This window comes from Ptychodera flava, chromosome 16 (assembly GCF_041260155.1).
Source record: "Ptychodera flava strain L36383 chromosome 16, AS_Pfla_20210202, whole genome shotgun sequence".
Taxonomy (NCBI): Eukaryota; Metazoa; Hemichordata; class Enteropneusta; family Ptychoderidae; genus Ptychodera; species Ptychodera flava.
Window position 1 is genome coordinate 1868669 of NC_091943.1, and position 16267 is coordinate 1884935.

General features: G+C 37.9%; 2 protein-coding genes across 4 annotated transcripts; one reads left to right on the forward strand and one right to left on the reverse strand.

The window, feature by feature from the left end:
- Positions 1-1366: 1366 nt before the first annotated feature.
- On the reverse strand, positions 1367-8573 carry LOC139152489 (carbohydrate sulfotransferase 4-like). Of its 3 annotated transcripts, XM_070725643.1 has the most exons (3): positions 8492-8573; positions 8329-8376; positions 1367-3546 (listed from the first exon to the last, which is right to left on the reverse strand). In XM_070725643.1, the coding sequence occupies exon 3, from the start codon at positions 3506-3508 to the stop codon at positions 2309-2311; it is 1200 nt and encodes a 399-aa protein (XP_070581744.1). In that variant the 5' UTR covers positions 3509-3546; positions 8329-8376; positions 8492-8573; the 3' UTR covers positions 1367-2308. The 3 variants fall into 3 exon arrangements, with proteins under 3 accessions (XP_070581744.1, XP_070581746.1, XP_070581743.1); XM_070725645.1 differs by lacking the exon at positions 8329-8376 and having other exon boundaries at positions 8492-8543; XM_070725642.1 differs by lacking the exons at positions 8329-8376; positions 8492-8573 and adding an exon at positions 4547-4818.
- Positions 5969-14087, forward strand: LOC139152490 (inosine triphosphate pyrophosphatase-like). Its single transcript, XM_070725646.1, has 8 exons — positions 5969-6253; positions 6856-6907; positions 7344-7408; positions 7682-7755; positions 10733-10764; positions 12106-12221; positions 13014-13090; positions 13630-14087. Exons 1-8 carry the CDS (start codon positions 6113-6115, stop codon positions 13742-13744), a joined length of 672 nt encoding a protein of 223 aa, XP_070581747.1. The 5' UTR covers positions 5969-6112; the 3' UTR covers positions 13745-14087.
- The last annotated feature ends 2180 nt before the right edge of the window (positions 14088-16267 follow it).

A 16267-nucleotide genomic window follows, 5' to 3' on the forward strand; every position in this document is an offset into this window, starting at 1 on the left:
ATTATTCCAAATGACGCGTTCGAGGAGGTACCATGTGATCGGCATCGGAAGCGATCTCTAGCGCGCTCTCCGCAGCCGATAGAGATACAGATGTCATCGCTTGAAGCACAGTGATACACAGACAGTAGCTACCAGTGTTTTCATTCTCTTCTCAGTTTGTCTTTTCCCTTCCCTTGCAATCAAGACTTTTTTAAAATGTACTTTGAGAATTTGGATCAAACGACTCCTATTTCTTTCTTAGATTCTTTGACAAGACTAGCGCATTTACTTTTATTTTGCTGTTGCTATGGCGTTACTGTACCTCTATATTTTCATGCAAAAGCACGTTGACGTAGAGTGATGGACTAAATAATATGCACCATTGGTCTTTTAAGCGATCCCTTTTAAAGCCGTTTTTATGCCTTTGTGAGACGTCTGGTGCTTCCGACGTCAGAGGTATTTGTCGATATAAAATTAATAAATAGCTCATGGGATGAATACAGTCCCGTCAAATTTGAATACTGATACAGCAAATTTGCTTGTCTTGTACAGTTCAGAAAACGTGAAAACACTCCGCGTCATGGAGCAGCATCTGCTGAAATACGGAGGTGGCATATCAGGCTGTTAAAATTTTGCCGTGGTGCACCTCAGTTGTGAGGTCATACACTGAAAAGCGACGCTTTCCTTCAAATCAGCCGTCATCTTGCCTCGGTCTCACTGAATGTGACCATAGACAATACAGAAACGAGACTACGGTCTATCATATAAAGCGTTGTTTTCCTGTTTGTCGACTTAGCTGAGAAACCTTGAGCCTTGTATTGTTTATATTAAAAACAGAAAAGAAACAGTGAAGAAAGAGCAGTTTGTAGACTATCTGTCTATGTGTCTGTCTCCTTCATTCGTAAAGATCATGCATTATTAACAGCAGGATGACTGGAAGAGTAAATATGTACACGGCTTTTTTCGCCTCCGCCCCACGACGTTAGCCAAATTTTCAGAGCCCCTCTGTTGGCAAGAAAATTTGTGGCGTAAAAATGTTGGGCCGACAGACGCCAACTTGTTCCGTAAACTCCCACTGTCACGGCGTGTGTATATCTTTCTATCGAAACTATATATATATATATATATATATATATATATATATATATATATATATATATAAAGATATGTTATTATACTATATATACTATATATTATACTATATATATAGATATATCTGCATTTATGAATGCATGTATGCATGCATGCATGTTTGTATGTTTATGTATATATGTATGTATGTCTACATGGATATATGGACGTATGATGTATACACAAACACACACCATGAACTTTTGCAAAGCTACACACACATAAAATTAGCCATTCTGTATATTTTTTTTTAAACATAAATCAACTTACAGGAATACGGTGCTTTAAAGCGCATTTCTGTACAAGAAATTTAAACACAGAATTTCATCTAAAAGTGTCGTTTCACTATGAACATTTCTTTTTCAACACAAAAGTGGCAATATCTGTGTTTTTATGTATTTTGTAATACTGACATGAATGTACTTCACTAGAATATCGTGATTAAGAGGACAATTGTGTACAAGAAATTTGATTTTGGAATTTCTCATTGGTATACTTTAAATGATCACAAGTCATTGAAACACAGCTGTTTCATTGGATAACAACTGAAATCTGGTTTATGAAAGATTTGTTTCTTTCCTGTTCAGAGTGATTTATCGATAGGATTTAACATTTAGTGAAAATTTGGAGGCCCCCTTATTATACTATGAAATTTTCAAGCCCCGTTGAACACCTTGGTATTTTCGTGGCCCCTTCCCCCTATTTTCTCTTCTGGCCCCTTCCCCTGCCACTAATAATGATTTCCCCTTAATTTATGTGACAGGCAGCCCTTAATTTATGACATTGTACTACATCTGGCCATTCGGATACTGATGTGTCATATTGAATGTCTTCGCTCCCCTGAAATACTCCTACATACGGTACACCATTCTCTGCAATAAAGCGTATCCAATTACACACATTAAAATATATTCCAGAAAAAGAGTAAACTGCTTCAATGGACAATGATGTCATTTCACCAAGACTAACTTAGTTCCTATGACAAACAAGGTTTAACGACAACTGATTTTTTACTCGTCAACGAAAATGGTACGGTAAGTTCAACATAAAGAAATAATCTTCTTAGTAAACAATACATTTAAAATATTGAAAAAAAAAATACTGAGTGCCATTTTTGCAGCAAATAGTCTGCATGATCTATTTCTGCCAGGTGCACGGTGCACGATTTTTACTGATGCAGCCCGTAAATTTTGGATGTCTACAAAATGAAATTAATGCCACTCGGTACAAGAGGCTTTGTAGAAAGAAGTTTGAAATTGCCATTGACGAGTTGCTCTGCGTTGTCAACTTTTACATAACCATAAAATCGAAACAGATCGTCATTGCACACATCCTGGACAATACTTGTTCTGTTGAAAGGCATGTTACGTCTCCAGGCTAAACCATTCCCGAGTTTATCTTTCTGACCGTCGATCATGGATCGTACTCTCTGGTGAAGATCCAGGCCAACGAAATCGTATAACTTGGGTACGATGTCACGTGGTCTGTCTGCGAGATCCTCGTATCTGACGATAACGAAGTTCTTCCGGAGTCTACGTGGAATATTTTGGGCGCTTCTCAAATTAGTCTGCAGCCACTGACAGTAGTACGTGGCGTACTTCTCGAACTTTTCTATGTTTTGCTTGATAACAGTGCCCCACCTAGTTCTATAGTTCCAGTGTTGAAATCTCTCCCTCGCCGACAAAGTAGCGCGAGGATCACGAACAAGATGTACTATTTTAACTTTTCCGTCGATGAACTCCTTTGTCCGGACGATGAAGGCGATATCGCTCAGTCGAATAGTCTTAACGACCCGATGTCGTTTTGATACGCAGTGTGTCGTGAAATTGTCAGTTGTCATAAGGTCTTTAATATTCATTTGGCTTCGGAGCCAGATGTTCCGTGTTAGCAAACTCAGCACGTCTCCTTCGAATGTGCAGTTGAAAAAATCGATGATGCTCTGGACAAGAGGCAACTGCATCGGCGCAAGGTAGGAGGCGCTGTCATTGTACTCGTTCATCTTGTAGAGTTTCTTGACGAGGAGACCAGGCTCGTACAGGTAGGCGAAATCTGGATGCTCAGAGAAGTACTGGCCCATGAGAGATGAACCAGTTCTCATCCGGGCATGTACAACAACCCTTGCAGCCAACGGTCGATCAGACGGTTTGGAAGGGTACAGGCGCTTCCAAAGCCAGAGTCGGTCGGAGTCACCCTCGATGTCGTCAAACTCGACAGGTAGTTTTCCGAACATATGCTTACTAAGTCGCTGGTTGAAGACGACCGGAAACAAGCGTTCAAGGTCATTTGTATTGGTGGCCCAAATGTGAGCCAAAGTCAGTATTGTACTCACAATGTACATCGTCATGACGGTGGAAAAGGTAGTTGAATTTTTTCGGTTTGTCAATCGTCGCAGCTTCATTTCAAACAGTCTTCTCCGACATCAGTGCAGTGATTGACCTGCTCAGAGAAAAAGACACCCATTTAATGTTTTGAGAAATAAAGGCGAAAATCAGACCAAAATACATAACTTTATTACAAAATCTAGGAGAGAGAGAGAGATATACGTTCAAAATATAGTTATGTACATGTCGTACAGAGCAATGAGATTGTCTTAAAACATCAATGTGTGCAGCAGATTTTATACATTGCTGTTTCATGAAGCAACGTGACAAGTTTTGGGAAAAGTGTATAAATGATGACGTCATTATTCCAAACAACCTCGCTTTAAATTTAGCACTGGTATGACTGTAGATCTGAAAAAATACACCTAGTTTCAACAACATGGGTCGCTTTACATTTTCGAACACTGTCTGAACCCCTCTGCATATGATTGCCATCATTGCAACAGGGTTGCACACAATAATTCAAACAGCCAGAAAAAACAGACTTTTTATTTGGATACTCAGAGGCGGTACTTTAGAGTGAAATGCTGCTTTTAGTTTTAGTTTTGCCAACGTTTTTGTGGGTTTGGAATATCCGATAGTCATTCATGTTCTTTGACGAACTACATTTTGGAAAAACCGTTTCATTGTTTTCAAGCTCGGTGATGATGAATAAACAGCAGCTACACATTTTCATCGAGAGTGCCACCACCAGAGCTATAATTCTGAACGTACTACTGGTGATAGATTACAGTTTGGCAACTCGAATTGTAGTTAAAATAGTTTTTTCGCGAACTCATACACTTTCAACTCATACTGGCCCCTACAAAGTATTGCAAGATACAAATCTTAATGGTTCTAGTCTCCCGTTGTCTCTATTCGAAATGGGCGTGTCCTGTAAATGGGCGTGTCCTGTCGTTTCTCAGAAATAGCAGCTCCGCGGAAAGATATCGACGAAACGTATGGAGCAGCCTACGAATTTATCCATGGGAAACTACGTAACATTGTTTGTCGAACAGGCCTCTGTGCGCATCTCTTTCTATCACCTGTGACGCTCATATGTCACCACTACTTACGGGAAACTAGCGAGAATCGACGTCGTCAGGCCTGTCTAGTCTAGGTGGCGCTGCACGCTGGTTCTTCGACAACACACTCAGAACTCCCTTGCAGAAGACTGGTCCCTTCCAACGTACTGCTCGGTAGTTTCTAAATAACTAACAGATTACTTTTGTGCTGTAATTTCAAATCAACCATGCACCGTGTGTACCCAACGGTCAAGCTCTATGGCATATCCTCACGTGATAAACTTTTGTGTCTCAAACCTATTTTGATTGGTCACTGAAATTTTGGGTCTCTGCCATCGTGAATGTAAATCTGCATGGGTGCACCTGTGAGGAATAATGTCCAATGTGTATGTCTGAACATGCTCACTCCCAGTAATTGTGCTGTATGGGAGCAAATGGATAAAAAGATTGATAAATTCGCGATTTGAGAAATCGTTCCGATGTAAGTGTTAAGAGGTAAAACACGAGGATGTGATGTTCTTATATCGGAGTAGGCCTACATGTCGATATTGAAGCAAAAACCAAACCCACCGATAACCACGTGATTACGACATATATGTATGAGCGATAGACAGTGAATATGTAGCGTGACCTGGTCAAAACAGAGTGGGTGTGTCCGTTTTTTGAGGTAGTTGTTTGCTATTATACCATAACAGTATATTGAAATTCTGGTGTGAAAGATCGAAATAGGAATTTTTCTCAAGCCGAGAGCCTGCGCGTGTTCTGTTCACGAATACAGTATGCTTATGTTCAAGTCTCGACCCATAAGATGGATGTATTTGCGCAATCAGTATACCTATATACTGTTCTAATAACTATCAATAGATTATGATATGCTTTTTCTTTGAAACCATGGGGGAACACACTTGCACTATAAAAGTGACGCGATGTTAGAATTTCATTTTACCGGCATAGAATAATTTAGATTTGAAATTGCGTCCAGGTTCTCTCTTTAAAAATGGTGTTTACGTCATTCGGTCATTCACAAAATGCGTAGAGGGGTGAAATTTGAAATTTTCTAACCGGGAAAGTGAGCAGAATTCTCCAACATGGCTGGTATTAGAGAAATTGTTTTTATGTTGGAGTCTGAAGTGAGTGTTCAGTGCAGTCGCATGGTGTCGTCGCCGCCCTCTATACCGGCTATCGCGCTGTCAATGATAAGTAAGGCCAGTAGAGAGTTAATAAACATTTAAAATTTACAATATTAACAATTATTCTTTCCAAATTTACGCCTTCACCTTTCACACTATGACCCTATACTTTGTCTGACGTCAACCGACAACTGATTAAGACACTGATTCATGCAAAGCACAGATAAGAGAATCCAAACGCAGGACAATAGACGTTTTGTTCCATATTTACGTATAAATAATGAAAGAAATTATCAATGCCCAGACATAACAGAACAGGAAGTCGCTTTATATTTGAACTGACAGAACGCATGACGAAACATGTTCGGCCAATGCTGTCTTTCAATCAGCTTTCTGCATTTCAAAAAAGATTTTAGTTCTTTTGGTCATCTTTATTTTCATCGAAAGCTTATATTTGTTCGACGGGGCGGCAAGGTGTTCCTATGCCATGGGCCGGCTAGCATTTGATCGGGCGCGTCGTGTTTGGTCTTTCAGGCCGATGTGGCGGAATCAGCGACCACGAAATATGCACACAGCAGGCACAGATACTGTTGTCTTTGTGACAGGCAATGACAATAAACTCCAAGAGGTTTGTATCGGTTCGTTTGGACTTTCACATTCACTTCCGTAACTCTTCGTTCAGAACCACGCAAAACCGCCACCATTTCTCGCAGACTACAGCCACATCGTGACGATAAAATGCACGTACAAAACCTGTGGGAAGAATAAGCCTTATTACCTGCGTAAAGGTTGGCCGTAGTTCATCTCATTTGAATAACTTTCAACGAAGTCTATTGTTTCTATAACCAATTAACTGATTCTGCTTGATCACAATGCTTAATTCACGTCGTGCCAAATGAATGTCAACAGAAAAGATGCATTGAGTTCAGGCCTACAGGATTGCAACGCACTGAAATTTTCGAAACGATCTCGGAAGCAAGACATTTTGGGTATTTTTTGCTCTGTGTTTCACGTTGATCTAACATTTCTACTTCAAAACGGTCAGGTTTCTCTTCCGAAACACAAACTTACGTCCTTAGCCATTGCAAGCAACTATAGTTCGACGATAGGCTTTAATTTTAAATTTGGAAAATGAAGTGCATTGTACAAACATTCTGTGGATTGCTTTACTTAATACCAATTACTGTATTAATCTTGTAAATCTCTGTTTTATCTTTCTCTCATATCTAGGTAATATCGGTACTGGCTGGAAAGTTCAACTTTGTTTCCAAGAAACTCGATAGTAAGTGACATCGTTGACCCCGAGAGAAATTGTTCAGGCATGTGAAATCACTGTTTTCCTTCCGTGTTGACCGTTCACGAGTTAGGTAGCACTTTACTGAGATCAACTGTAGTGATTTGGCATGATTTGTTTCTCCAGTTCCAAAGTTTCTATGGTCCCCTCTGATTTTATTTTTGATTTGATGATTTAAAGTTCATTGAGAAAATTTTTCGCAGAAGTTTTAAGTTTTTCACTTTCGAGATGCATATTACCTTATTGGTGTCTTTCGTCAGAACCCGTTCTCCAGATTTTGTGTCTTCGTGTATCTGAACAAGTGACTGTTTGACTGCGAGGCTGTCATTATTGCTCTCACCCCTCGCAAGGATCCTAATATCATCAAGTACAGGGATTTAAATATTCGTTACCATCATCTTTTCTCTCAAACTCTCCCACAAAGTTCCAGAATACCAAGGTGAACCGGACGATGTATCAATAGCGAAATGTAAACAGGCTGCCCGCCAGGTATGAATTATAGCACAATTATATTTAAAAATGCATACCAAATGATGATACCCTTTTCCCGGATATTTTAAAAGAAGTCACATACACAAACGTCATAGGAAGACTAAAGGGCCAGTTGATTTCACACCAAAACATTCCTAAAAATCTCACTTGGCAATAAAAGATATGAAGCCGTGTAAAAACACTAGACCATCCACCAGAAGGTGACGCGACAGGAAATACAACAAAAGTATGTATGGAAATTTAGCCATACATTTGTTTTGTCATATCCAGGTCGGAGGAGCCGTACTTGTTGAAGATACGTGCCTCGGCTTCAATGCGTTAGGTGGACTCCCAGGTCCCTACATGTAAGTGTAGAACCTAACTTGTTGTTAATACTCTTTGTTGCGAGTAACTTCGACACCGGATATTTGTGGTACTCGGTTATGTAGTAGCCACGCTGAAGGCAGCTTTGTAAACTTAGGGGTGGACCATTTGATATCCGCGGGGGGGGTCGGGAAGATTTGAGAGGTTGCATTTATTTTTCGTACCTGATCCACTGTTCAATTTTTTTCACTCTCTAATTACTGGTAACTTTTTTTTCTCGCACTCCTTTTTGGATACTTTTTTCCAATAATAAATGTACAGTCCTCTACTGTGTGCGGAGTAAAATGTTGCACATTAGATAATCAGTTGGAACACAATACTTGTACATATATTTACCATTTACCATTCAATGAGTATATATATATATATATATATATATATATATATATATATATATATATATATATATATATATATATATATATATATATATATATATATATTACAGGTGATCCCCAGTGGAGCGTTGAGTGGGGTGTAGATAGAAGAAACTTAGGTTGACACACACTATACTACCACACTTGGTTGTTAGGTTCCAAACGTATTTATTATACCTCAAACACAACGTTTCGCTCTAAATTTAGAGCTTCTTCAGGTGTTTTCTACAATGAAAAGAACGAACATAAAAATTACAATTGTTGAATTGTATAGGAAAACGAGCAATGTGGAGTTTCTGAAAATCTGTTAATGTACATAAATGACAGGAGAAAGACTAACCTCGAGGCTGTGGGTACGGTCAAAACTGTCTGGACCGACGCCGAGAGCTGGAAACTGGCGCACTGAAGTCCAGGCGGGTCCCTTTAAATACTCAAAAGTTGGTATGTGGGGGCGCTGTTGAAGGCTATGCAAATTTTGGGCGAATATTTAGGCCAGCTGGACAGTGTGTCAAGTTTTTTGATCCATCTTGATTCTAAATGTTTGCGTAGTTTGTCATCCTGTTTATTGACTTGTATGATACCAATTACTGAAATATCACTGATACTGTGTAGATCAGAAAACAGTCCCTCGTGGGCTATTTAGCTCTGGGACTATTCGCCCCATAGACGAGTGTACATAAGCGAGAAACACACAGTCCATGTAGCCGACAATGAGATGCAAATGATATGCGGTTAAGGTCTCCTCAACTAACTTTCAGCTGGTTCTTCACTTTCTACTATTTTTATAGTATTTTATACAAAGGCACGTCTTTAGATCAACCTCCTTCACGTCTATGGGGCGCATAGTCCAAGAGCTGAATAGCCCACGAGGGACTGTGATCAGAATTAAAATGTATGGCGACCGGGGTATTTTTTTGTGACGCACTGAGGAGAGGTGGTTATTGAAACGAAGTCGGAGAGATGTGTTTGTTTCCCCGACATAAGCTTACCGTTTATGACAGCGTTGGCATGTTAGGAGGTATACGACGTTTTTGCTGTTGCAGCTGATGGCATTTCTGATTGTGTATGTTTTGTTGTTGACCGTGCTTTGGAACTATGATGTACTGAATTTATATTTGCAAATGTTGCAACCCCTCGTAGACTGACATTTGGTGAAAGCGGAGATGGGTTCACCAGCGTTGTCGATATTCGAACGGACTAGGAAGTCTTTGAGGTTAACATTGCGTCTATATGATATAATTGGCATTTATATATAGGCATTCATTCACACACACACACACACACACACACACACACACACACACATATATATATATATATATATATATATATATATATATATATATATATATATATATATATATATATATATATATATATATATACTTTTGCGATATAATTTTTAGGGTATATTTTAAACATTCAGTCATTCTGTGTTTTATGCAATTGTTATCATGTCAGTTGTAAGATAGGAACTTAAAAGTGTCATTACTAAAGTTTCAATAAAGTATTTTGAATGAGCTGTGAATGTACTCCACACTTTTTATGCGTAACCAGATGTCCAGAACTGTTATAAGAAAAATGTGATAGTGGAATTTTAGTACATGTTGCTTTCTTATACCTTAATTCTCATAGAGAAAACAGAAAAGTATCAGGAATTTGTCATGCTTTTTATGTGAACTGAAAACCCCCAAGGATATCAAATGGTCCATCCCTTATTATGTATTCATTATCTGATTGAATTGTATCGTCAAGCACTGAATATGCAAGGCAACATTTCTTTGATAGAACGGTAAACTTTTAATTTAGAATGCCGTCACTTTGATGTGCAAGTGCAAGTACTGTAGGCTCCATGTGAAAAACAAACCCCTTTAAGTAGCGTGCGCTTGCTCCTCGGGCACAGATTTCGGATTCTCATTTGTGTTCAGTACTTCTATGGTCTAGCGCATGTAGATTTTCATCGCAAGGTTTTCTCTATAGATTTCACAAAGGGATATTGTTTTGAAATTCAAATATCGATAAATGCTTTAAGTAATTTGTTTCTCTGATAGCAAACTTTGCACGGTGACTTCTGACTGTATTCTTGATTCGATGGTATGAGAATGGCTGTAAGTTTCATTGCGATTGAGGAAATTGAAGCAAAAGTTTTGTACTTTAGAGGTGCACACTACCTTAATTACGGTGAAAATCCGTCCCATGGCAAATGCCAGCTTCACCCAGGACGAGCTAATAGATTACAGGGGAAATATCATTACATGTATTTACTGTTCAGGACACTTAGAATTTAAATTCGCCATAACACAAAATGGCAAACAACTCCACGAATTACAGCTAGCTACGATATTGCGATTGTTTTTTAGGTGCAGTTTTACATGAAATTATTCCAAGAAGAAAATGTCAGCTGAATTGTTATTTTCTCAGAAGCAATTTACAAATCAGCACAGTGAAATTTACAAAACCAATGTCGATAACATTTTGCAGCGAGATTACGTTGCTAACTTTAATGCCAATATTACTGAAAGATCGATTAAGATGATGCTGTTTGATGATGTAAATTCTTCGGATTCTACATTTGTTTCAGAAAACACTTTTTCGAAAAGCTTGGATCTGAAGGTGGGTAATAATAATACTTTTATTCTCAAATGTTCCGTTTGTGATCACTTTGAATTATTACCATTACGACAGTTATAAAACAATACATCATGAATTATGTCGCCTTTTTTGTGTATCCGTTGTCCCAGTCGTCCGTCCTTAGCTGCTTCGAAGCATTCACGTTTCCATGACAAATGGTTAAGGTACTTCGTTATACCTGACCAATATTATTTCAAATGCCAGCGTATATACCAGAGGAAATTTCCTTCAAAGTTTTGCATTCGAGCGCCATTTAAACTGCAGCAGTATTTTTCGGTTAGTTATATTTGTTTGTTTGTTTGTTTGTGGATTTTTGTTTCACTTTTGAAAAAAAAAATACCAAATGTATTATCGTTGGGAAGACCGTATTCTGAGTTATGTAGGTTAACTGTTCAATAAATGCGCACATATATACACGTATTGTCATTATCAAATATTTACATCATGGAATCTTAACCACTCATTTTGCTTCTCCTTTAATTAACTAATACAAAACGGCAGTGTAGACATCTCATTAGAAGAGATACGCCAGTTTACGCACCTTCGCACAGACACGGTTGACAGCTTACAAGTATTTTGACATGGATACCACTGGTGATTGACACAGCCTTGTAAAAGACAAAGCCTCATGCTAGGTTTCCTACTGACGAGCAAAAACAGGAAATATCCTACCTGCGCATGAATACGTATACACACTAGGAAAGAAAGTGTTGCATAGCAAAGGCCGAAATAAAAGCCCATTATCTTTGCATTTTTTATTAAGAAAAACTTGCCACATGAGCAGACATAGATACTGGCGCATCCAGGATGACTCAGTAACATCTGTTTTGTAACCATTCAAATTCCGAAAATTAGGCCAGTAAGTAACTAAAACAAAACAAAAAAAACCCCAAAAAACCCAATAAAACAAAAAAGTGAATACAAAATCAATTTGCCTTACGTTTGTTTTCTCATACAAGATGCATATTACTCTCACTGTATGTTTCTATAGGATGACGGTTTCACATCATCTCATGGTTTAATGGCTGTAATATTACTTCGTTGCAATGTCAAAGTTATTGCTTGGTTTTGAACATCGCTATTGATGGCAGCTACTCCTTAACATTTATGGAAACCTATGCGGGCGTGGAAGCAAACAACGAATTTACTTACTTTGGCCTTGCTGCACCTTCATTCCGAAATCGAAATAGCCATTGCTGTTTGCCCAGGATAGTCTATGTGAATATGTCCACGACTCTAATTTTCACTGTCACCCGTAGTTTTTCGCACTCTCCACATGCCAGTCTCACTTCAACTGGTGACCACTAATTGAATTCATTCCAGGGCTTCATCGTCTTCTGGCCGGTTTTGAGGACAAGTCTGCTGTTACACAGTGTACTTTTGCGTATTGTGACGGTTATCCCAGTGAAAATATTCAACTGTTCAAAGCTACTCTTGAGGTAAATGTAGGACTTTCCAATATAATCGTAGCTTGACAGGTTGACAAACAGATGGACACAGATAGACGACCCGACTGGCATGCACTGTTTCATGTCTTTAATTCGTTACCAAATCCTTCCTGAAGAAAATACGGAATGTACGGAAAGACAAAGGTGCAACCATTACCAACAGATTACAAAAGAAAGAAGAAAGAAACTGGAAGGAGAAAAGAAAGAAAGAAATGTTATGATTTGCAAACTGCGGAGGGAAACTTTGAGTCCAAGTATTACAAATATGTTTGAGAGAAATTGAGCAGGGTTGATGATGGAAAAACAAGGTTATCACAAAGACAGCTTAAAGACTTGTCGTTTATGTTTAGATGTCAAGGACTCGATAACAATGCTTGAGCAAAAATTGAGGAACAAAATTTGCCATTCTTTGCAAGCTACAGTGAATTATGAAATATAGTATTCAAATAAGGATCGGCCGATAAAAGGAGTGTTAGTTAAAAAAACAACAAAAATAAATGTGTATATGCTGTGCTAAATCCGAAACAGTTGAAACTCAAAAATAGAATTATCAGCATCTTGACCATCCTTCCAGTGTCTTATGGTGGATCCCTACAGAAATGTGTAAGAGAGGAACAGTCGCTTTTGTAATGAAAGTGGACAAAATATCGTTTAACTATAGCGTGTATTATTTGATAAAGCAAGTCACCAAAGTTTTTATTTCAACGAAATCTTAAAAACACCCCTAAAAGAGGATAATTCCAAAGCTAAGCTTAATTCATATTGCTCTGTTCTTATTTACAGGGTACCATAGTGTCTCCAATGGGCCCAAACGTGTTTGGATTTGATTCCTGTTTTGTGCCCATCGGATATAACCAAACGTAAGGGTGAACCGCCATACAGAAGTATCCAAGAAAGCGAATTTTTCACCAGTCATATATATTACGAATCTCAGAAAAACAAAGTTCTGTCAGGAGTTTAGATTGAAGCGATTAAAAGTGCAACATTTGCTAAATATTCTCTATTTCACAGGTAGAGTTGAGCAAATCCGTGCAGTTTTTAATTTTCTGAGGATCGGTGTATTAGTAGTAGTTCGGCCCCAGTCTAGCTTCGTGATCCATTATTTCCACTTGGCATTTACCTGTCCCCAGAATCACCGAGATTGCGATACCAGAGGTCCTGGTCGGATAATTCAGTCCCAGATACTTTTCTTGAGATTTCTTGAGTTCCTTACCAATGCCATGACTATCCTAAAAAGTTAAGAGTTTGCAGCATCGAAAAGGGTCGGTAGATCTACAAGAAACGTTTTCGCCCCAGCCTGGCTATTATCCCTCCACAGTAAAAACATCACATGAATGTATCACGAACATACAGGTCGTTGACGGGCTGTGACATTTATTTATTTACTTTCTGTCCACAGATATTCTATGATGCCAGAGGAATTACAGAGGAAGCTGTCTCCAAGAGCCAAAGCTTTGCAGTGCATGGCAGATTACTTTTTGAAAGGCAAACTTAAAGACACCAGTGAATCGTGACACAATGGTGCAAAGTTGATCATTCTTTCACTCTCCGCTTTTTACTTCAATATCATCCAACGGACTGTCGTATACAGCCATAAATCTTAACATACTGTATTCTACATTGGGCTCTCATTTGTTTACCAGCTATTAAGTGAAAAGGCTGATGAAGAAGGTTGTACAATTTCGGGAACGTCCCCTAAATGACTCTCAGAATAAATACCGCACATCTTGTGACCGGATTTCGCCATGATATTTGACATATGATTTTTTATTAGGTATGTGATATTTATGTGAATTTACAGTTACCTTGAATCAGTGATCGTCATTAGGAATTTCTAATAAACAGAGGGAAACGACACTTTGATCTTAAACAAACGATGCATTTTGTTGTCTTGCACGCCCCCTGCCCTGAGAATCATCATTTCAGCCGGAAGCAGTTCGCGGCGTTTTGGGTCTCCGGCATCGATTGGACAAATTGATCTCTCTGAGGCAAGATGATACAGTGGTTTACAGCACTGTAAAATAAAATACAATTTATGCAACATTGCTTAACGATCCATGACCACTGAACTTTAAAATGATAAAGTCATGGAATAAGCTTCTGCTTGGTCCAAGCTGTGTATAATTTTCACCAGATTTGTTTTTGACTGTAACATACACAATTAGTTCGAAATGAAGTCTACACAAACAAGGGATATGTTAATAATGTGACACTCCCCCACACACATATATAGTATATATATATGTGTGTGTGTATACATATATATGTATGTATGTATGTATGTATGTATGTATGTATGTATGTATGTGAGTGTGTGTGTGTATACATATATATGTGAATATATATATATATATATATATATATATATATATATATATATATATATATATATATATATATATATATATATATACTCAAAATTTCAGCATGACAAAAGAGTTAGGGTCAGACACGGTTGGTGATATATAGAAGCAGAATACTGAAAAACTTTCCACAAGTTACAGCTTATGTCCCTTTAATACTGTGATATATATATATATATATATATATATATATATATATATATATATATATATATATATATATATATATATATATATATACCTACGCACGCGTGACGTATTAACATCCCTTGAAGTCACCGTCTTACCAGACGACGATATTGTCGGTGTGCATTGGACATTCCCTCTATATATACTACACGGCAACTCCACGCACCTGTGACCTTGGCAAGCGAAGATGGCATTCTGTATGGACACTTACTGTTGAATCAAACCATTTTTCTATGTGGGGGTGGAAGGAAGACAAAACCGACCTAATATTAAGTAAAAATCACCTATTTTGAGCCCCTTCGGCATGATTCTTTTCTTGACATGTAAAAACTTGCTCATCACATTTTATTTACAGTGCAGCAGGTAAGCTCAATTATAAATATGACCAGTTGCCATGGAGATTGTTGCTAGGCAATGCAGAGAGTGAATAATACAGTGTGAAATAGTCAAAAATGATTATATTGAAATCATTCCTCTCCGTACAATCATAATATTATATCATATCTCCGTACAATTCGACGATACTTGGACAATACCAGCACTGAAAAACTCGTCCAGGCGTTCATTACATCTAGATTGGACTACTGCAATGCTGTTCTGTATGGGCTTCCAGAAAAAGTTGCAAAAACTACAACGAGTCCAGAATACAGCCGCTAGACCTGTCGTCAGGAGTAGGAAATATGATCATATCTCTCCTCTATTACGATATCTCCACTGGTTGCCTGTGAAGAAGCGCATAGACTATAAAATTCTACTTACTGTCTACAAGGCTTAAAATAATTCATGTCCATCGTATATCACTGAACTCCTATCTTTGAAAAGGGTATCACTAATTTTGCGATCCAACCAAAATGCTACATTGACTGTCCCGCGTATTGCAAACTCTGCTTACGGTGAACGGGCTTTCTCTGTGGCAGGTCCAAAATTATGGAACTCTGTTCCTTTTAAAATCAGATCCGCTGTATCAATGGGATCTTTTAAAACTCAGCTTTTTACTGTTTTTTTTAAAAATTTATTTATACTGTACTGATTTTGTTAAAATTTATTGTACATGTATTTTACCTGGTTTTGTAAAGCGCATAGAGACTTTATGTATAATGCGCTGATAAGAACTATTTTTAATTTATTTTCATTACAATATAAAATCCTTTTTCTTATTATGCACAGATACATTTTCACTCTGGAAAATCAATGGATATACAACGAATGTCAATAAGGTGAACGGCAATGAAACCTTATTTATCACAAAACACATCACATTGGTGAAGCATTGTTAGAGGGACTAGCATGCAGAATACTCTTGAAATCTACTAAGTAGTCAGTGTCCAACAATCTATTACCTCAGGTTTACTGACATTTGTTAAAATCTCCTTGAATCTTTTCAATGTTATGTAAACAATAATTTAATTCAACTTTCATTTGAGTTCATTTCTAGGCAAATTAAGACATAATAATGGTTAATTACGCTAATTCACACAAAATGCA

What these genes read in the sequence shown, in the direction of transcription:
- LOC139152489 (XM_070725643.1), bottom strand. Translation starts at nt 3,508, where the DNA reads ATGAAGCTGCGACGATTGACAAACCGAAAAAATTCAACTACCTTTTCC.
- LOC139152490 (XM_070725646.1), top strand. Translation starts at nt 6,113, where the DNA reads ATGGGCCGGCTAGCATTTGATCGGGCGCGTCGTGTTTGGTCTTTCAGG. An exon ending in ATGACAATAAACTCCAAGAG is followed by an intron (nt 6,254 to 6,855) that starts GTTTGTATCGGT and finishes TCTCATATCTAG; the next exon opens with GTAATATCGGTACTGGCTGG. An exon ending in CGAAAAGCTTGGATCTGAAG is followed by an intron (nt 10,765 to 12,105) that starts GTGGGTAATAAT and finishes AATTCATTCCAG; the next exon opens with GGCTTCATCGTCTTCTGGCC.